The sequence below is a fragment of the Phyllostomus hastatus genome, unplaced genomic scaffold (genome assembly GCF_019186645.2).
Source record: "Phyllostomus hastatus isolate PE091 unplaced genomic scaffold, TTU_PhHast_1.1 phas_contig_150, whole genome shotgun sequence".
NCBI classification, from domain to species: domain Eukaryota; kingdom Metazoa; phylum Chordata; class Mammalia; order Chiroptera; family Phyllostomidae; genus Phyllostomus; species Phyllostomus hastatus.
In genome coordinates, this window is record NW_025333611.1 from 20,094,889 (window position 1) to 20,115,358 (window position 20,470).

Here is a 20,470-nt window from a genome sequence, read left to right on the forward strand (position 1 = left end):
ATATGCTAGTGACCCAGCATGTGCAATACATTACAAATCATGTCCCTTTTACTCTTCAAAGTGTCCCAGCTGAGACTATTTCATAGGGTCACCCTACCATCAGCTAACACGGGGAGGCCTTTGGGGAGAGTGAAGTTAGGTGCTGCTCCCTGCAACCCTGGAGCCTGGTAGGAGGTGGGAAGGGGTTAAGTCAAAGTGAGAGCTGGGATAAATGGCTTGGCCTGGCCCACCCAGGCCCACCTCTCCTCCAAGCTGCTCCTTCCTTGCAGCCTGGCCTCACACAGCAGGTGGGGAGGAAGGCGAGGAGGAAGGAGCCCATTGGCCATGAATGTAAAGGAAGGATGGAACCCCACTCTGTGTATTAGATGAACTCGGACCAAATATCTCAGTTTTAATTCTCGCTAGCAGCCTGGGAAGGCAGGCTTGTGCACCCCCATGGAGCACCTGAGGAAACTGTCTCGGAGGAGTGATATCACACAGAGCACTGACTCTCTGGGCTTCAGAGGTAAAGCCAAGAGGGCTGCGGGCTGTGCCTAGGGAGGGGCGAAAGCCAGTGGCTCCTGATTCTAAGAAGGCCCAGGCAGGACCCCCCACCCCCTGGCCTTCTCCAGGGCCCATCACATCTCTTATGGGACAGGAGGCAGCTTTGCCGATCCAGCCCCTCCCGTTGGAGCCCAGGATTCATGAAACCCTACAGAAGGCACAGAGAACAACAGAGAACCACAGAACTTGGAGTAGGACTGAGGCATTGGCTCCAGAGCCTCTTTATGGCCACTTCCCAGCAGCACCTGCTCCCCCCAGAGCCAGCCCGGGAGGGAGCCGGCCTGGGGGAGGGGATGGAACAGGACTGGGGCTTTAGCCTTCCTCAAGCACAAGTTACTGGGGTTGAGTGCAAACGGGTCTAGGCCCATTGCTTTCAGATGGGGAAACTGAGGCCCAGAAGAGGTAGGACGTTGCCAGTTCACTGGGGAGTAGAGGCAGGGGCAGGCCTGGAACCTAGGAGTCTGACCACACCCAGCCCGGGCCCTCAGATCGCCACTCTCTGCTGCCCTCTCCCTACCACCACGGCCAGTGTTGGAAAAGCCTGTGCTTTATAAAGCCAACAACACCCCGACCCTGGGAGACCCATAAGTTCATCTGTCCACAGAAGGCCCAGGTTTATAATCGTACACGTGACCACGAGTTCAGCTACCAAGCATGGTAGACAATTGCCACCGTCACTGTCTCCGCTCCCCCATCCCAGAGGAAGTCCGGATGCCACTTGGCAGATAACTGCTTAGGAATCCAACCCATACATCTCAATCTACAGCCCTTCCCCCATCCTCTCCTCTCCCCCATCCTCTTCTGATCTCACATCAAAAGTAAGATGGGGATGTGTGCTAATTTAAGCAAAGTGTTAGATGAAAATGTACTTCCTGTTATTATATAGGAAGATATTTTTAAGTGCACATAAATAAACATTTTCGATCTGCTTTCATGTTCAGACTTTATCACGGTGGGGCATGTGTTCTGTTACACCCGCCGAGCGGCGACTGTGAGAGATGAGGATCCAGACGGCTAGTCCCTGTGGTGTGGTTCTGAGGAGGTGGTTCTGGAGCCGCCAGGCGGGGTCAGGCTTGCCCTCCAATGCCGCCGGCCTGTCCTGGGCTGGCTGTGCCCCCAGGCTCCGCATTCTACCGGCTGGGCCTCTACGCCACCAGCAGCAGGCTGGCTTCCAGGGAGCTCCAGTCCTCTGTCCATCCCTCCCATTATAACCTGTTACACACACACACACACACATTCACACACTCACACACACACTCACACACACCACCCTGGGCTGCTGGAGACCTCCGGTGTGAGAACACTCCACTCCCAGCCCCGAGCTCAGGCCTCGTGAGAACTGAGCTGGGGCCCTCTCGGCTCGGCCCTCACTGATGGCCTCCACAAGACTGAGGTTCTCCCTGTGGCATGAAGGGTCTAGAGGGGAAATTATCTGCAAAACACGGTGCTGATGGGCATGTTTCTGATTCAGTGGAGGCCATGACCAGAACCAGGGTCTTCAGGGACGAGGCTAGGCCATATCTGACTTTTACTGGGAGCCTGGGTCTCCGGTACCAATTCAGGGCCTGCCCACCAGCAGGGGGGATGCTGAAAACCTCTGTATGCAAAGCAGAAGCAGCTGATGGGAAAGCTGGACCATCTCTTAGCACTGGGGTCTAACAGGACAGGAGTGGTCCTTTCCTGGGTCATTACAACGCTCAGCCTCTGGTGGAAGTCTCTGGATGATGGGGAACTCATGCCTCACCAGCCAGCCGACGGCACTGCTTGGAAGTTGTTTTAGATGGAAGTGGCCTTTTCCCAGCACTCACACCACGTGACAGGTGATCTCCGACCCAACGACCCAGCGACCCAATGTGCAGGCCCCACCCAACCCCTGACCTCCCACGTGCACAGCAGCTGCAGCTCCCCCACCTGCCAGGCCTGGCCCCTGACCTCCTGCCAGGAAGGCTTCCTGGAGCTGGGGACAGGCTTATCCTGCCTCAGATCTTCCCAGCCACCATCTGTCCTCAACATTGGGGGGTGGGGTAGTTAAAACATCAGTCAGGCCTGGCAGCCTGTCACATGAGGATGCAGCAGCCCTGGAAGCAGGAGGCTGAAGCCCAGAACTTTCCTTGCCCTGGGCCCTGGGCCCAATTCTGAGATAGGTTGGGGTATTTTTTTTCCCATTTGACTAAGGAGGAGGCTGAAGCTCAGAGAAGCTAAGTAACCTGCCTTAAGTATCACAGCTTAGTAGTCAGGTTGGAGCCCGGGCCATAGGATGACAAAACCTGCTACTAAACATCGAGTCACAGCTGTTTGTGGCCCCCCAGCCCACAGAGCCACCACTTGCCAGAGGGTGGGGTGCTGGTAGGGCTTGGGGGGTGTGTATGGGGGTGAAGCATGGAGAATGCTGGGTTAAAGAAGATCCAGAGGGTTCTTTGTTGTACGACTTGTCAGAGCCTTTGGTGGCTAATGCACCACCGTGACTCTCCCGGAAGGGTGGAGTCTGCAGGACTTTCCAAACTTACTCAGCTAGAGCCATTTTTCCTTGGTAAACTAGCTCCTCAATTTTACAGACAGGGAAACAAGGCCCAGAGAGGGGAAGCAGTTACCCCGGGGCCACAGCAAATGTTTTTGATGATTAGAAAACTAGATTCACTCGCTGCCAGCCACCCTCCCAGCAACCTCTTCTCCTGCTGCCCTGGTCCCTTCCCCGGTGCCGCCCGGCTCCCAAGCTTTAGGAGTCCATCACCCTCAGTGAAGCCGTGACATCTTTCAGGCCTCCACCAGTAGGACAGAGAGGAGTGCCTGCGGCTCTTCAGGGGCTCATGTGCGGGAGGGAGGCACCTCGTGCATTGTTGTCATGTGCCCCAGGAGCAAAGGGCAGGCTGTGCGCACTTTTTATGGCTGGGGCACCTCCCAGAACAGTAAACAGCGGGAGCAGGCGGCTGGCACTCGAGTCCTCCAGCTTGCAGGCTCCTGAAGGGGAGGTGAGAACAGCAGCTTTTCCCTGGGGGTTTTAAAACTTGTGTTAACTTCACACTACTCATACTCTTTGTTACTATTCCCCACTTCGTGGCCTGACACCACCCACTAGTCCTTTAGGCATCAGTGCAAACCTCACCTCCTCCAGGAAGCCTTCCGGACCCGCCAAGAAAAGCTGGAAGTCCCTGAATGCTCTGTGCCCTGATGCCTGGAGCATAGCTGGGACTGGGAACTCCCGGTGGGGAAGGGTGGTGAGGACTGCATTCACCGGGCCCAGCCACTCCTGGCACGTGGAGGCGCCCAATGAGTACTATAAAGTCCTGAGCTGGAAGCGTTTGAAAAACTCAAAAGACTGATATATTGAGTCTGATGATTCTGCTCACAAAATGGACTTAAAATCTGACATAGTCTCATAGACTTACTCCAACAATGTCATGTTTTGATCGTTCAAATGCAAGGCCACCAAAGGTGACCTTGTTGTGTGCTGACGGAGACTGAAGGGGTTATGTAATTGTTAGGGGAGGGTAAGGGTGATTTATACTTACACTTTCCTCTAATGCTATGTATAATAATTTTTATAATTTTTAAAAAGAGGGAAAAATTTATTCTTGAAGCTGCATCCACAAGATTCCACTCTATGTACACACTTGCCCAGCTGTGAGCCCTGCTCCGTTCAGAGCACGTCCTCCGAGGGCCCGGTGCGGCCTGGGCCCTGGGGGACGGCCTGGTGGGGTGGAACCTGGCAGAGGGATGCTGCCCCTCTGTCCCCCTCCTGGGGGCCTCTCCCCAACCCGGAGGCCCCACTGAGAATGCTGGTGAGGAGGTACGGCTCTGCAAGCCTGAGGGGACAGTCACCAGAGCCTCTCGGGCCCCATCCTGTGGGCCCTGCGCTCTGCATCAGCCAGGAGAGGGTTGGGTCATGTCAGGGCAGGGGCAGGTGGAGCTGAGGCTGCAGGACCAGACAGGTGGGAGCTGACCGCATTCCTCCCGTAGGTCACGGTGGGCAAGCCTTCCACCTTCCCCAGCTCCATCTGCTTTCCCCAGGGTCGGTCTAGTCCCTGTAACAGCCTTCTGCCCCTGAACCTCTGGAGAGGGAGATGGGGACTGGGGGCTTATCCTGGCCCCCTGCCCCCAGCCCTCTGGGGACTGAGACCTCCCACCCTGGGTTCCCTTATCCCCCTGAGACCAAGAATAGGAGAATGTCCTTATCCAAGGAGCTCACTGCACAGACAGGCCAAGGGCAAACGGGGGCTGGGTGGGTGACCTGTCCAAGGTGACCCATAAGGTCAGTAGCAGGGCTGGGAGCTAAGGCAGGTACTCCTCCTTGACAGGCATCGGGGAGGAGGCACCCAGGAGGCTGGCGGAGCTGCTGCACAGGCCCCCCAGGGGTGGCCCAGCTGTGGCGGGGGTGACTTCGTGGTCTGGTGGTGGTGGCTGGGGGGGCTGGGGAGGCTGCTGCTGCTGCTGCTGCTTCTTCTTATTCACTTTGCGCTCCTTTGCCCGCCGGTTCTGGAACCAGATCTTCACCTGTGGTGGGAGGAGAGCGAGGGGAGGTGCACAGTGGCGGTGAGAGGGAGAGAGGGAGGGCAGCTGCGCTCTCATTTCTTCATGCGGCCTTTGCAGCCTACCTCCCGCGCCAGCTGCCCCGACCATCCACGGAACCTGCACACTTTCTCTGTTCTAAGGACACCTTTTCCTGTCACCTCTGCCTCCTCATCTCCAAGGCCATGCCCTAACACCCCTCCTCCAGGAAGCCTTCCGTGTTCTGCCTGTGACTGCTCCCTCCTCTGGGTTTAAATGGCACTGATCATAGCCTGCTGTGGCCTACGGTGAGTCAGATCCCCTATCTCCCTTTTGGGGGTTAGGGATAGTGGGTTTTGTTGCGGCAGGACAGGATTTGGCAGCAGCTCAGCTTTTGCTGTGCTGTGTGACCATGGCCAGGAGGCTCAACCTCTCTGTTCTCCTCCCTCAACTGAGTTCTGTCATCTGCCTGGCAGCCTGGAGATCAGAGTCCCTGTGCCACTCCCATGGCTGAGGTGGGGGAAACCACACACCTGCCGTTCAGTGAGCCCCAGATTGGCGGCCAGCTCCGACTTCCGCCGGATGGTGATGTAACGACTGTAGTGGAACTCCTTTTCCAGCTCCAGGCGCTGGTGGTCGGTGTAGACCACGCGGTACTTGTCCTTGGTCCGGGTCTTACCTAAGAAGCAGACGGGCCGGGAGGGGAGGTGAATGGGGAGCCTGCAGAAGGCGCAGGTAGGGCCCCCAGCCCTCTGAAGAAGGACCCTGAGATGAGGAGGGCCTATACCCCACCCAGCCTCGGGGTGACAATAATTCCCCCAGGCTGAGGTTTGGCGACTTCCTGAAAGGCAAGCCGGCTTTGTGCCCATGTGGGGAGGTGCTGCGGCACAGAGAGGGGAAGCAACTTTCCCAGGGTTACACAGCAAGCTGCTAGTGGAGCTGGGGTTTCAGTCTTGGTCCCCTGACCCAGAGCCCTTCTCAGATCACCAGCTCCTCCAGCTTTAACCCAGTGGTTTCCGGACATGGCTGTGACACCAAGATTCCAGGAGCTTGTGGAAAGCAGCTTCCAGGGCATCCCTGACCACGTGAGTCGGAAAGCCTGGGAGTTCAACCTGCATTTTTAGTGAGTTCCCCAGGCGGTTCGGATTCGGGGTCCGCAGACCACAGGTGTGGATACCAGTGGCGTGGAGGGACACCTGGCAGGTCAGCGTAGACTGAGATGGATGACAGCCGCTGTCCCTTCTCCTGTGCAGGAGAGGGCAGCGGGGAAGAGCCACTGTATCTAGGGGCGGAAGTTTGCTGAACTGTCCTGGGGTGTATGTCACCTCGATTCCTATTGAACGTGGCTTCTGGTGACCCTTGAGGACCTGGCAGTCACCTCAAGGGGCCTAGCCCTGGCCACCGCGTCCTGAGCCAGGGTCGCACAGTGGACAGGTGCTGGTCTGCCTGGAGCCATCCCCACTCCTGCCTGTAGAGCAGGAGTGGCTGCTCAGTCCACAGAGCTGCTTCTGTGTCCATGAGTAAGAGCAAAACTGATACAATTCAGAGCCAGGGCTCCAGGCAAAGGGAAGAGCAGGTGCAAAGGCCCTGAGGCAGGAGCGTGCCTGACATCCGACCTGTGGGAGAAACAGCAGGGTGTGGCTGGGGGGCCCTGAGCAAGCGGAGAGGGGCAGGTTGCCCAGAGCCTTATGGGCTACAGAAAGGACTCTGGGTTTTTCTCTTCCTGGAATGGGAGCCATCACAGGGTTCTGAGCAGAGGAGACATGAGGTCTGATTACACTTTAATATGACTCTGGCTGCTACATGCAGAATAGATTGGCAAGAAGAAGCGGGAAGCTCAGAGAGACCTGCAATAACCCAGGAGAGAGAAGGCGGTGGCTTGGCTTCTATGTGGGGTTCGGCCTGGGGCCAGGAACCAGCTTTGAGGACCGACTGGGGTTAACGTCAGGGCCTCTTTGGGGCTGATATCAGAGGTCTGTCTGGAGAGAATATTGAGAGTCATGTTTGGCCTGGGCTGGGGTGGGGGCCTGACTCAACACCAGTTTTCTTTGTAAGAAGCTGAGCACATGGCTATAAATAGGAGGCACATGCAAGCACTTTCAGGCCCACACATGCATCCCACCAGAACATGGGGGTCTCTGGATAACCACCAGCCCCCTCCCGCCTCACCCGAGTGCCCCACAACAGCCTGGCCTTCACCTCTGTCTGGGGTGCAAACTCTGGCCTTGCCTGTCCCTCAGCACCCCTGTCCCAACTAACCCCTTCAGCCCTCCGCACCAACTTCCAGCCCCTGACCGGACTCCACCAAGCCCACGCAGCTTGGCAGGACAGCACTGGGCTCCTTGGGAGCCAAATGCTTTTATGGAGAATGGGAGACAACAGATGTCCCTGGGCTCTTTCCTTGGGTTTGCTGCCAGAGCGGCGGAACCGCCCTGGACGCTTCCACATCCCCTGCCCTCAGCTCTCCGCCTGATGCAGCACGGGACAGCCTCGGCCTGCCGCCAGTCTGGCCCAAGAAAGGGACAAGGGAGTGGCCGCTAAGGCTTTGGTCCAGACAGTGCCCCTGCTTGGCCTAGAAAATTCAGTGCCCGCTCAAAAACAGCTCTGCCTCTTGTCCCCTCCACCAGAGCCCAGAGGAGAGCTCTGAATCCACAGCCCACTGGGTTCACTGTGCTAAACCCAGAGGGTCTTGGGAGTTTAGTCTCCTCCCATTTTGCAAATGAAGAGACCGAGGCTCAGGGTGGTTATACAGCTGCCAGAGATCTAAGTAAGCAAGGCCTGAGGAGTCCTCCTAGTCCAGGCTCCCTGTGCCGTCAGGTCCCCTGGCAGTCACGGACTCACCCAAGACTGTGTCACCTGGCCTGAGGCTCTTGCTCCCTGTTCTCATTTGCAACTCCTCACGCATCAGGTTTGGGAGCTGCAGAACCCCCACCATAGAGTCTTCTGTAAGTACTGGCAGCAGAGGCTCAAACAGCAGACCACGCATCATCTACTTGTATTGGGGAAGGGTCCTGCCCACAGTGAGAGCCGGCTCCTGAGAGCCCTGGGCTGCGGGGTCCTGCGGGGTCCTCAGGCTGGGGACCTGGACAAGCCCCAGGGGACTCCCAGCCTGAGGTAGGGGACGAGGCTCCCTGCCTACCCAAACCACAGCCTGAGAGACTCTGCGCAGGGATGATGAAGTCACCTGTCCCCTCAGGCACCCAGCTCTCACTCCCTCCCCTTCTGGTGAGCAAGCAGGGGTCCATCACACCCATTTCATAGATCTGGTGGGTGGTGGGGGGTGGGGGTGGGACTAGATGGGAGGTAGGGCTCTAGCTGCATAATCAGTCCTTTCTGTTCTAGGTTAGCTGCCAACGAAGGCCCAGCCCACAGACCCAGTCTTCCCTGTCCGCTCTTCCTCCTTTGGGCCCAGAAGAGGGGCCGGTGGGCTCAGAAACCTCCAACTTCTATTGGTAGAACTACTCCAAACACACCATGTTGTTGCTAAGGAAAAGGCTCTGCCAAAGAACAAAACGTTTGCTATCACGCTGTGTGGTCCACGGAGCCCCACAGGCTGTCCGTGGATTGATAGCTGAAGCATCGTCCTTGAAGCCCGGCTTGGGGAGATCTAGCCTAGCCGAACGTGCACATACCCTTTCCCGATTAATCCCACCTCCAGAAATGGGTCCCGCAGAGAAACGCCCAAAGCTGTGGCTGTTTGGAACAGCATAGGCTGAAAACAATGCACATGCGGAGAAGCAGGGAACACGTTAGAGAAAAGATGGTCCCTCCACGGAGAGGAGCCTTATGCAATCATTCTAAAGACACTGCAAAGCTCCATATGCACCAATATGGAGCAATGCCTAAGATATTTTGTTCAGGAAAGAAAAGCAAGACATTGAATGTTATGAATAATATGTTTCTGTTTTTGTATAAAAATGGGGGGTTACGGGCTCACGCGCAATCCCGGGTTTGTGCACCCACAGAGTTCTTTCTGAAAGACTCTACAAGAAGCCATTAGCAGGAGCTGCCTCTGGAGAGGGGTCCTGGAGGATGGGGAGCCACATGTAGGAGGGAATTTCAGGGGTGTAAGATTTTACCATGTGCAGATGTGAACTTGCATTTCTAATGACAGTCAGGAGCCCTGGGCTGCTGTCCCTGCCCCCTCCTGAGAGGGCTGTGCCACGGGAGCCCAGGAGGGAGGGGCTGGGAGATGCGTGAGAGTGGCGGGGCGGGGGTGGGGGGGGTAGGGCCTGGATCAATGATTTACAGGTCCTGGGGTTGCTGGGGCTCAGGGGGAAGTCCAGGCTCCTGTGGCAGGTGTGTGATGGGGCCACTGCTCTCAGCACCTAATAAATGACCCTCTGGGCCAGTGCCAGTGCGGGAGGGTGGGGAGCCCCCAGCTCTTCAGGGGTGAGCACTGCGGGGAAAACCTTGGGTAACTTACCCAAGGGAGACGCGTTCTTTCTGCTCTGGCTTCGGGACTTGAGGAACAGCCCACCTGCGTGCACCAGCCTGCCCTGGAGGCAGCCAGTTCCCCGCCCCCCACAGTGTGCCCTGCAGAAGAGAAGCTACAGGCTAATGGTTCTAGACACCTGGCCAGCAGCCTCTGAAAGGGCCGGGAGCCTTTTAAAAACACAGATTATACCCTGGTTGGTGTAGCTCAGTGGACTGAGCAAGGGCCTGGGAACTAAAGGGTTGCTAGTTGGATTCCCAGTCAGGGCACGTGCCTGGGTTGTAGGCCAGGTCCCCAGCGGGGGCGCACAAGAGGCAACCACACATTGATCTTTCTTTTCTTTCTTTCTTTTCTTTCTTTCTCTCTTTCTTTCTTTCTCTCTTTCTTTCTTTCTTTCCTTCCTTCCTTCTTTCTTTCCTTCTTTCCCTCTCTTTCTTTCTTTTTCTCCTTCCTTCCTTCCTTCCTTCTTTCTTTCTTTCTTTCTCCTTCCCTTCCCCTCTCTCTAAAACTAAAAATTCAAAACGAAACAAAACAAAACAACCCACGTGGATTCTAGCCCAGAAATTCAGAGCCAGTGGGGTTGAAATAGGGCGCAGGGATTAGCTCTCGGGAGACCCTGACACGCGGCTGTCCGAGCGTGCAGGCCTCTGGGTTTGGGCAGTGCAGCTCCTTGCTGGCTGGGTGATGCCGGGCAGTCGCCCCACCTCTCTGAGCCTTATTTTCTCTATCTACAAGGTGGGGAAGATGATCATTCTAATAAAGGCCAGCATGTCCATGTGTCAGGCACCTTGTGTCTCATTAACCTATAAAGTTGTGTGACTGTTATCCCCAAGTTATAGATGGGGAAACTGAGGCTCAGAGGGGCCCACACATCTGGCAGGAAAGATTTAAACCCAGGTCTGTCCAGCCTCAGAAACAGCACTAGCACCTACCACAAAGTGTACGTTGTCCCATAACTAGCCAACTATAGGGTGTCCGACTATAGGGACCAACTATAGTGGTCCACGGGGGACCACTTGAGATGGGCGGGCGATGCCTAGCACAGAACCTGGCACGTCATAGGTGTGGGGGGAAGGGTGCCTCTCATTCATTCCCAACAGCGGCAGGACAACCAATGGCAGGAGCGTTGGAAATGATCTGTGCAATGAGTGGGGTGTTGGATGAGGCTGTTTATTTATAAGGTCCCTTCCAACTTGGAAACAGGAAGCTCCCAGTGTTTGTTGATCCTCTGATCGTGCCTGTTACTGTTTTAAAAATAATTCTAAGAGCAATTTCCCTGTCTGAGAGTCTCGATCCAGAGCCCGCCCAGCTAGAGGACAGGCGGTAGGAGCCACGCAGCCTCCATTCAGTGGGGCCTCCCCATCCAGCCTGGGCAGGCAAGGACAGAGTTCAGCCGCTGCCTCCAGGGCGAGCTGTGTGGCTCTAAGAAAACCAAGTGGACTCTGGGCTAGCACTTCCTTCGCCTTCTTCCTGCTGGGTTTGTGGCCTAAGGGATGACACTGCCAGCTCTGGTCCTCAGGGCTTGGAGCACAAATCCAGGCCTGCACCCTCTGCAGCCCCTCCCTGTGTGGTCCAGTGCCTACCAGTTGTGCATCAGGATTCCCCCAACACACACTCACAGGCTGCACCCCAGGGCCGCTGCATCCTGATCTCCCTGCCATCTTCCACAAACCCCTGGGGGATTCTGCGCCACCAGCTGGAGTCAGTAGGTCCTGGCCCCAGTTCTGTGCCCTCTGTGTGGCCTTGAATAAGGCCTGTCTCCTCTCTGGGCCTCAGTTTCTCCTATGCATCAGAAGAGGATTGGGGTGTCAGCTCTGAAGGCCCTGTAGATTCTAAAGTTCTGTGCAGCTCTGAGCTCTGCCATAAGGACCAGACACTCTGCACCCTGTCACCGTCCACACCCTGGCAGCACCCACGGGGAGGGTGTGGCCCACACATCCTCCAGCCTAGTCCCTTGGACACATGCGTGGAAGGAGGCTCCGGGGAGTCACCCACGTCTGCAGTGCTGGTTTGGTGAGAACAGAGAGAAATGCGAGCCCTGGGGCCTTCGGCGGGAGGGAGCTCCGAGAGCAGGGAAGGGCCAGGGCGGCCACAGAGCCCCACTGTAGTGAGTCCTGAAACCGGAGCGGGGAAGGAAGGAGACGCACTTTGCTGAAAGGATGGAGGGCATTCTTCAGTATCATGAGGAAGAGGGAAGAACTGTAAATATGTTGAGCACGCAGTTAACTTTAACATACACCATGTGAGGTGTTATCCAGATAACACATAGGAGGGCCGAGAAGGTGGCAGGGTGAGGGGCCACCCCGAGGCGGTGGCACTTCTGCGGAGGGGCCTGATCCTACCAGCTTTTCCACTGTACTGATTTCGGGAAGGCCCCCGAGCACAGGGAGTGAGTCCCCAGACCTTGCAAGAGGCAGAGACCTGGCCCACGTCTGACCATCCTCAGCTGAAGGAGTTGACAAGTGACCGAACTCCTTTGGGCTTTCCGTCCCCCCGGGGAACAGAATGGATGTGAGAGCGCCTTGCAAAGGGCAAAGAGCCATGGAGACGACCCGGAGAACTGAGCTATTTGTAGCAGCGGAAGTTGGAGGGCTCCCCGGGGAGACAGAGGAACACCGCCTGATGGGGAACAGCAGGGCAAAGAACACTCTGGCCTGGGCGTGAGGGGAGCTGGCTGGGCCGCCGGCGGCACTTGTGATGGCCGCCAGCCTGGGTCTGCTCCCTCATCTCTGCTGGCAGGGGACGGGACCCCTGCTGCCTTAGCCCCGACCTGGCCAGTTTGCCGACGGGTGGATAGACATCTCTTGTGGGCCATGAGGCTTTCTAGTGGGCCCTCAACTGGGTCCTTGCTCCTGCTGACCTGTGAGTCCCAGGATGCTCCGTCACAGTCCCTCACTCAAGCCCTGGGGCAGGCAGGGGTGAGGCTGGTATGGGGTGGGGGGAATGGCCCCGCCAGCCACACGTAGGAGCCTTGCGGCCGTGGGCAAGCTTCTCCCTGCCCACCCCCCACCCTCCTTCCTGGTCACAGCGCCCAGTCAGCACTGCACACTCCTCCTCCCCCCAGGCCACCCGTGCCTCATCCCCTGTCCTCGCTTCTTCCTGGAGGTCCACAGTCTGACTTGGCTCTGGGGGACAGCAGGGGGGACAGAGCCTTCAGAGCCAGACAGGCCCGATGGTCCTTGCCCAGGCCGGCCACGTGCCAGCGGTGTGAGCCCAGGCAGGCTGCCGACCCTCTGCGAATCCCAGTGCATTCTCCCCTCCCTACGAACGGTAGTTTCCCAGATCAGATGTGACAGTCTACTCAGTAAGGTCATTATTAACAAAAGCTGGCTGTGGCAATGATGACGAAGATGAAGATGACTGCAGAGATGGAAGAGGCAGGAGAGACTCCGTGCCAGAGAGGAAGGAGCCCATCCGGAGTGGACTGCCACTCGACGAACGTTTAAGAAGGACTTTCCCGTGCTGTCCCACATGACAGCCCCTAGCCATAAGTGGCGGTTTATATTTACATTAATTCAATAGAATTAAATAAAATCCAGGTCTTTAGACACTCTAGCCACATTTCAAGCCCTCAAAAAGACACGTGTAGCTAGCGTGCTGTGCCGCACAGATTCAGACCGTGCTCACCGTTGGACAGCCCTGCAAGACCAAACTCCCACAGAGGGCCAGACGCCTGCCTCTGCACAGCACCTATACTATCTGCAGAGCAGCCTGTGCTTGCACCCACTACCCATCTATTCTTCCAAGGTTTTCCCACAGGACCCCTAAAACAAGGGGCACCCTTGGTCCAGAACAGCCCTTCTAAAATCTGCAAACAGCAGTGGAGTCCCTGCACATCTCCTCCCAGGCTGAACAACTGGAGGCCTCTCCAAGATGTTTCCTGGTGGAATGTCCAGGCCTCTGCCCTACACGAGCGATCCTCCTCTAGCGGGGAAGTGAGGTCCCTGCCCGGTGGTCTGCAGGCATGGCCCTGGAAGCCTTCCATTCTGGATGGCGGTGCAGGGAGGGGCTCTGGACTCCAGCCCTTTTCTAGCTCGCTCTGTGACCTTGGCGAGTCCCCTCCCCTCGGTGCCTGGCTCCTTCTACGATCCGAAAGGGCAGGCGCCGAGCCCCCTTGCTCACCCAGCCCTGCTACAGTGGCTGGCACTCAGCGAGAGCTTGCTGGCTCTTGTTGAACACATGACCCAAACCTGCTGCTGCCTGGTCTTCCTGGGCTCAGGAAACAGCCCGCATGCCTCAGCCACTCGGGCCAGAAGCCTTGCTGGCACCTCCCTTTCCCCACATCCGACCCATCAGCTGGTTGGCTCAACCTCCAGAGGACATCCGTCCGTCTGTCCAGCTCCACTGGTCCCACAGCTGTTGTCAAAGCCACTAATTCAATGCAGAAATGTGCTGTTCTGGGGTCAGAGATACCTGCATCGGAAACAATGCTGAGCACTCAACACATGCTGGTTTGTATTATTACCATGGTAGATACTTTGTGCTTATTTGTTAAATAGATCCTCCCCCTCTTTCATGGGGGTATGTGGCGCCAATTAAAAACAAACAAATGAAATAATTACAAACTGTGATTAGCATGAAGGAGAGCAAGCGAAGACTTGAGAACCAGGTCCAGTGGTGGTGGGGCTGGGAGGCACGCTTCATCCAGCTTGGGGGAGGCCTCCTGGAGGAGGCAACATGTAAGCCAAGACTTAAAGGTTGAGAAGGAGGTTTCCGCTCACCAGTGGGGAAGAATATTCTAGAAAGGGAGAACAGCATATACAAAGGCCCTCCTAAGGCAGAAAGGAGCAGCACCAGGGGCAGACAGTGCCAGCTCCCTGAGGGGACTTTGTCTGCCTTGTTCTGGCTGGGATCCCCAGAACCCAGAAGGGGCACTTGGGAATATCATTGCCCACAGGCTGAATGAATGAATGACAGAGAGAGGCACACAATGGGGCTGGAGCAGCCAGCAGAGCTGAGTGCTGGGATAAGGGGTTCGAGGCAGGAGCATCAGCCTCAGCTCTCACTAGCGCCTGCTCCCTCTCCCCTGATGCAGAGGGATCTAGACACCCCCTCACAAACCTAGGTGGCGAGTGTGGTGTGGAGAGGGCTTAGCATGTGAACATAATGACGGACCTGACTCCAGACGCAACTGTTCCCAAATCCCAGGAGCCCCAGGACAGAAACCCCAGGGGCAGCCCACTCAGGTAACTGCCTCCTGATGAGCCAGACACTGCGGCTAACAAAGCCACCAACGTGGACCTTCGGGAGGGCTCCCTCGGTTCTCAGTAGCAGCAGCCGCCAAAACGAGGGGCGGGGGCTAGAAAACACGACCAAAAACAGCCTTCTGCCACCTTCTAACTGGGTCATTCCCCTTCCCAGCTACATCTGAGCGATGAGGTGTCACATGGAGCTTCTGCCTGGAGAACCAGTTTTAAACAGCCTGGCCCCTGCTGTGCCCACCCTCCCCCTCCAGCCTTTTATAGCTCTTCCCTGACTGGCCTCCTTTTCCCCCACCTGGGCTGGGACGCACTTGGGAAGGGGGGCCTGGGCTCCTATGCCAGGGTGTTGCTTTATCTGACAGACGCTCCACAGGCCCGTGGCTTCTGGGCTGAAGCCTGTGCGGCTGCATCCAAGCTGTGTGAGCTTGTCAAGCTACCTGACCTTCTCTGAGCCTCGTTAACTTGATCGGTAAAATTGGGCTAATAATAGATCCTCACCCTTTTAGGGTTGTTATGAGGCTTAGGTGAGATCACCCATGCAAAGGCTGCAGTGCCTGCACACGGTAAGGACAGTCACCAGCTATACCGTGAGCCCCTATGGGCAAGGAATGATGAGAAGGGCGGGATTGGCTGAGACTGGTCCCCGAGGGGATAATGGGTGGTAGATGACAGTCAGTGGTTAAGTGTTGTTAATTTGAGGGCCTAATAGAATGCTGGGAGGGGAGGAACCAAGGAGGGCTTGCTGGAGGAGGTGGCCTTGAAAAAGAGCAGCATTTGAACTGATGAAAGATGCAGAGGAGGAAAGGGAGAGGAGTTAGGTGAGGTGCTGGAGAGGCAGGGTGTGTGAGGTGTGTGCTGAAGTGCACCTGCTAAGGGCTAGAAGAGATGGCACAGGGACCGATGCCCTGGGCACCTACGGGGCCAGGCCCAGGGCCCTGAGTACCACGGCTTGAAGGTGCACTCCTACTGTCACCCGAATGTCACAGTGGAAGAAGCTGAGGCTCAGAGGAATGATCCAAATTCACTTTCCTGATGCGAAGCCAGCTTCTAACAGAAATACCATCCTAGTTAAGGTCTAGATTGTAACTATTGCTAGCAAGCATCTCTGTATCTAGGCGAACTAGTGGGAGAGTGGCTTCAATAGTGGGTCGGGGGCCACTTCTCAAGAGGGCTCTGAATGCCACAGAAATGGGGCTGGATTTCACGGCAGTAAAACGGCATAAAGTAAAATGGCAGCCCCGTGGTGGTGGGGAGCCATGAAGTGCTCTTGAGCAGGAGTGTGCCTTGAATCGGTGAATCTGTTCATGGGGTAGAAGGTAGCTGGGGCATCAGAGAGGCTGAAGGTGAGAGGCCAGGTCGGTGGCTGTGGCAGTGGAGCGAGGGAGAGCCTGGAATGTGGCAGGGAAGGGGGTGCGGTGCAGTCCTCCATCGGCCTCAGTTTCTCCATCTAAAAGCTGAAGGGGCTGGACCGAGACCTGAACCCTGCCGCGGCCGTCTCATCACCTGAGTGAACACCTCCCTGGAGGTGCGGGACCTCAGCCGCCCTCGTGGGCCGTCAACCTGTGAAGCCCTGTTTATTCGCAAGGAATGGCTGCTGAACCTTTGACAGAAGATGAGTTAGAGCCCTCTTTATGAAAACACTGGTCTTTATAGAAACAAAGGGGGAAGGCAAAAAAAAAAATAGAATCCCTGTCGTCATTTTCTACCCTGGCCTCAGTCAAGTGACAGTAAACACTCGGAACTGTTTCATGTTTGATTGCGGGGCGGAGGCCCAGAGCCTCTCCCTTACTGTCCCCATGTGCACTGCCCCTCCGAGGAACGAAGACGGGGTCCTAGTCCCAGCCTTCGCTATGCCCATGTCCCAGGAGGGATGGTGCCTCACTGTCCCGGTGGGGAGGGGCAGCCACCAGGCTCCCACTGTTGGCAGGAGAGCTCAGCTAGACAGTCACAGGTCTGTCTCCAGGGCTGGGACCTCAGAACTCTGGGCCAAAGCCAAGGTCTCCTCTCTCCCCTCTGCCCCCAGAGTCATCCTACTGTTGCTCACACTCGCCTTGTTTATTCAGTCAACAAAATATATTGCGCACCTGCAAAATGCCATACACCGAGCTGGGTGCCTAGAATGCAGTAACAGGTCAAACAGACGTGGCTCTGGCACAGGTGTTTACCTTGGTGGGTGGGTAGGGGAACAGACCACACACAAACACACCAATAAGTGAGTAAATCAAAATCGGGGTTAGTGCTCTAAAGGAAACATGGCAAAGATTATCAGTGGCTAAAGGGGAGGCCTTCCTTGAGAAATCATGGAGGACATCTCTGAGGAGGTGAGCATTAAGCTGAGACCTGAAGGGTGAGAAGGAGATAGGCCCGCAAAGAGTCAGGCAAAAGAGGTTTCCGGGAAGAGGGAATGACACACGCACAAGACCCACAGAAGGTCGTGGCACGTCTGGCACACTCAAAGAGGGCTGGAGTGGCCTGAGCCTGGTGGCCGAGGGGACAGTGGTCCGGGCTGAGGTCAGGGAGGCAGGCAAGGGCCAAGCGCTGCTGCTCTGCAATCTTAGGGAGGAGTGTAGATTTTCCCGTAAAAATGATGGAAACCCTTTGGAAAATTTTAACTGACTCATCCAACATCTATTCTAGTCCAGATTCCACTTACGTGAAACTAGAACATTCCTTCCAGTCTCTGGTCTTCAGCTCCCCATCTGTGAGCCTGGTCTCTAACTGTCCAGCTCAGATATTGTAGAATGCTAGAGCCTCAGAAGGGAGGGAAAATGGGCTGGCCAAAAATGGCATCATAAGATGTGGGGACCAGGGAGCTGGAGGGGGGGCTCTGGTCAGAAGTAGCTGCCCCCGACTCTCTCAGAGGGCCTGTAAACCCCCCCCCCGCCGCCAATGCTGCCCCCATCTCAGGAACTCTGGTCAGAATGAGATGCCTCCAGGCAGACAGGCAGAAGCTTCTAGCTATCGGAAGGCCCGGCCTCCAGCCTCCTTGGCAGGACGGGTCCACCCTGACTCCTGGGGACTGCCGCTTTCCTCGGGAGCCCCCACACCTCCCTTCGCCCTTCCTTCTACTCTCTGGGAGTCAAGGCAGAAAGGCTTTCTGCCTCTGGCCAGAGTTACTCCTAGGCCCTTTGTCTGCCTGGGAACAGCAGCGTCCAAATGACTTTTGAGACCGGAGGCTGAGCTGGGCTGGCAGCTCCCGTGCCCAGAAAGACCAGGCGATTCGTCTGACATCACACGGGCCTGGAAGCACCCCCAGGCCTCCCCAGGCCTCTGACCCCCACTGACCTACTCTCTCCACCTCACGCAGTGATGGCCTCTCTCAGAGCCCCGCCCCTGGGGAACCACCCCATGGGTCTCCAGTGTCACCTGATCAGTAGGAAGTAACGGCTGGAGTAGAGGAGCAGGAAAGTCAGGCTTCCTTCTCCAGGGAGTGCAGAGCTGCAGGACCCTGAGGGCCCCTGGCCCCAGACACCTTCCCCCACGGAACCCAATGCGGGTTCTCCGCTGGGGTCTAGGGATAACGCTTCTGGGGCCTCTAGCATTCCTGAGATTGCCTGCCGAGTTAGGTAACACTCTTTTCTAGGGAGATTTGTACTTTCCATCAGATTTTTCAAAGGGGTCCTTTTGTAACTCGAACATGTTATGAGACCCTTCTCTCTCACGTCACAGATGGTAAGACTGAGACCCAGAAAAGATGACTGATTGAAGAGAAGCTAGTTAGAGAACTAGCCCCCAGGCTTGGTGGTCCATCTGCCAGGGTTCCAGCCCCGGCTTCTCCATCTACTGGTTATAAATACTTGTTTTGTGCAAGCATTTAACTTCTCTGTACCATCCTTTCTTCTTCTTAACACTGGGGGTGATAACAGTTCCCACTATGATGCTGTAAGAATTAAATGAATTAACAGACGCAAAATCTTAGGTCAGGGCTGGGTCTGTGAGTCAGTATCATAGTTTAGCGAAGGTTACAGGGACAAGGGGCAGAGCTGGGTCACATGTCCCATCCTCTGGGACCTCCGGAGGCAGATGCCAGGTCCTTCGTCCCTGGGGCTCTCAAGAAGGTGGTCCGATTACAGCCAGAGCCAGACCTGTAGCTACTGATCAAGCCCACCGCAGCATCTGCCCTGGGGTGAGCTGGGCGTGTGTGGAGACAGGGGGGTGAAGAGAGAGGAGGTGGGGAAGTCCCAAGCTCAGTCCCGGCTGGGGGGAGGGGAGGAGGGGCTGGACATCAAAGGGTGGGCAGGCCAACTTCCCGCCCACCCAGCCAGGTGGCCTTTGTCAGGACAGGCCCGACACAGCCAGGACAATGGGGCATCGTGTTCACTTCCCGGCCAACAGGAGTCACTACCGAGCCCAGGCGCAGCCTGTTACATGACAAAGGGGGGACCTATAAAGGAGGTCAGGCCGCCCCTCTTGAAAGCGGGGCCTTTGTCCGGCCCCCTTCCCCTGCCTTTGAAGAGGGTGGATCAGAGAGGCCTGCCTGGGGGCAGGAGGTTCACAGGCTCAGGAGCCAAACAGCAGCCACCTTCCCAACTGCTCCCGCTCCCCCCTCCCCCAGGGTCAAGAGTTCAGGAAAGGCCCTGGGATGGGAAGGTAAGGAGCCCCCCACCTGCTCTAACCAAAGAGGGCTTTTTTTTTTTTTGGTCCAAATGACATAACCCACCCATCTCTTTGCTGTGCGGGTTGGGGAACCGGGACCCATAAAGGAAAGTGAGCTGACTGCGTTCTTTCAACCAGGCACCCTGGTCTGGGGTGGGGGGGTGTTGCAGCCTCTGCCCGGGGTTGGGATAGGGGTGGAAGAAACCACGATGACCAGGGCCGGTGAGGTGTCTCTAAAAGAGCCCTAGGACCAAAGTCTGGGGACAGCGTTCTGGCTGCGGCAGCCTTGCCACCTAACGCAGGGCGCGTCACTTCACTTCCCCGGGCTCAGTTTCCCTGTCTAGACAGAAAGACCGGCTGTGCTTACTCAGGCCGGAATGCAGAAGGGAAGCTGGGACAACAGCCCCCCAGGGCTAGAGTGGTAGAGGAGGCCGCACTCCAGGAATCCAAGCATGGCCAGGGCAGAGGTCAGACAGGGGGCGGCCGAGCCCTCGCCCTAGCACCTGCCAGTACCCAGGGGAACCGTCGGGAGGCGCGGGGCCAGGGAAGGGTCCTTACCGCTGCCACCGCCGCCTCCCGCCGCCACGCTGCGCCGCATCCACTCGTAGGGAGTCCGCCTTTGCGCTCCGGGTGAGGACGGTGCGCCAGGGCTGCCGAGGGGCTGCGCCAGGAGGCCCGGGCCAGGCCCAGGGGGCGCGGGCACCGGGCTAAAGTCCGGAGGGGGCCCGAACGCCAGCGGGACTGGGCTGGCAGCCGGGGCCGCAGGGCCCGGGCCATAGGCGGCGGCCCAGTCGTCCTTGGACGAAGAGAAGGGCGCGCTCCAGGCCGCAGGGGGCGCGGGGGCCGGCTCCACGTGAGAGTAGCCAGTAAAGTCGGGGTACTGCGGGGGTCCGGGGGGCGGGGGCGGCGGCCCGTAGGCTTGCGGGCCCAGACCGAGACTGGGGGGCCTGGCGGGGCCGGGGTACACCGGAGAGTCCTTGTCCAGTACATAGCCCACGTACATGGTGGCTGCAGGGACCCCCGCGCATGCTGGGCCCTGGAGCCGCCGCCGCGGGCCGCCCCAACGAGCAACTGCTCACCTGAACTCGCCAGCCCCGCCGCCGGGCCGCCCCACCCAGGCCTTTTATAGCCCCGGGACGCCCGCGGCCCCAGCCGGGGCGGGTTTGCATTTCAAAGCAGGGGGGAGCCTCCCGGCCGCGAATCAAAGGGG

At 57.3% G+C, this 20,470-nt stretch overlaps 1 protein-coding gene across 1 annotated transcript; it reads right to left on the bottom strand.

Annotated features, from left to right (window-relative positions):
• Positions 1–4,067: 4,067 nt before the first annotated feature.
• Positions 4,068–20,361, bottom strand: CDX1 (caudal type homeobox 1). Its single transcript, XM_045826925.1, has 3 exons — positions 19,819–20,361; positions 5,562–5,707; positions 4,068–5,034 (listed from the first exon to the last, which is right to left on the bottom strand). The coding sequence occupies exons 1-3, from the start codon at positions 20,261–20,263 to the stop codon at positions 4,813–4,815; spliced, it is 813 nt and encodes a 270-aa protein (XP_045682881.1). The 5' UTR covers positions 20,264–20,361; the 3' UTR covers positions 4,068–4,812.
• Positions 20,362–20,470: the final 109 nt, after the last annotated feature.

What these genes read in the sequence shown, in the direction of transcription:
- CDX1 (XM_045826925.1), bottom strand. Translation starts at nt 20,263, where the DNA reads ATGTACGTGGGCTATGTACTGGACAAGGACTCTCCGGTGTACCCCGGC. An exon ending in GGGAGGCGGCGGTGGCAGCG is followed by an intron (nt 5,708 to 19,818) that starts GTAAGGACCCTT and finishes TCTGCTTCTTAG; the next exon opens with GTAAGACCCGGACCAAGGAC. An exon ending in TGGGGCTCACTGAACGGCAG is followed by an intron (nt 5,035 to 5,561) that starts GTGTGTGGTTTC and finishes CTCCCACCACAG; the next exon opens with GTGAAGATCTGGTTCCAGAA.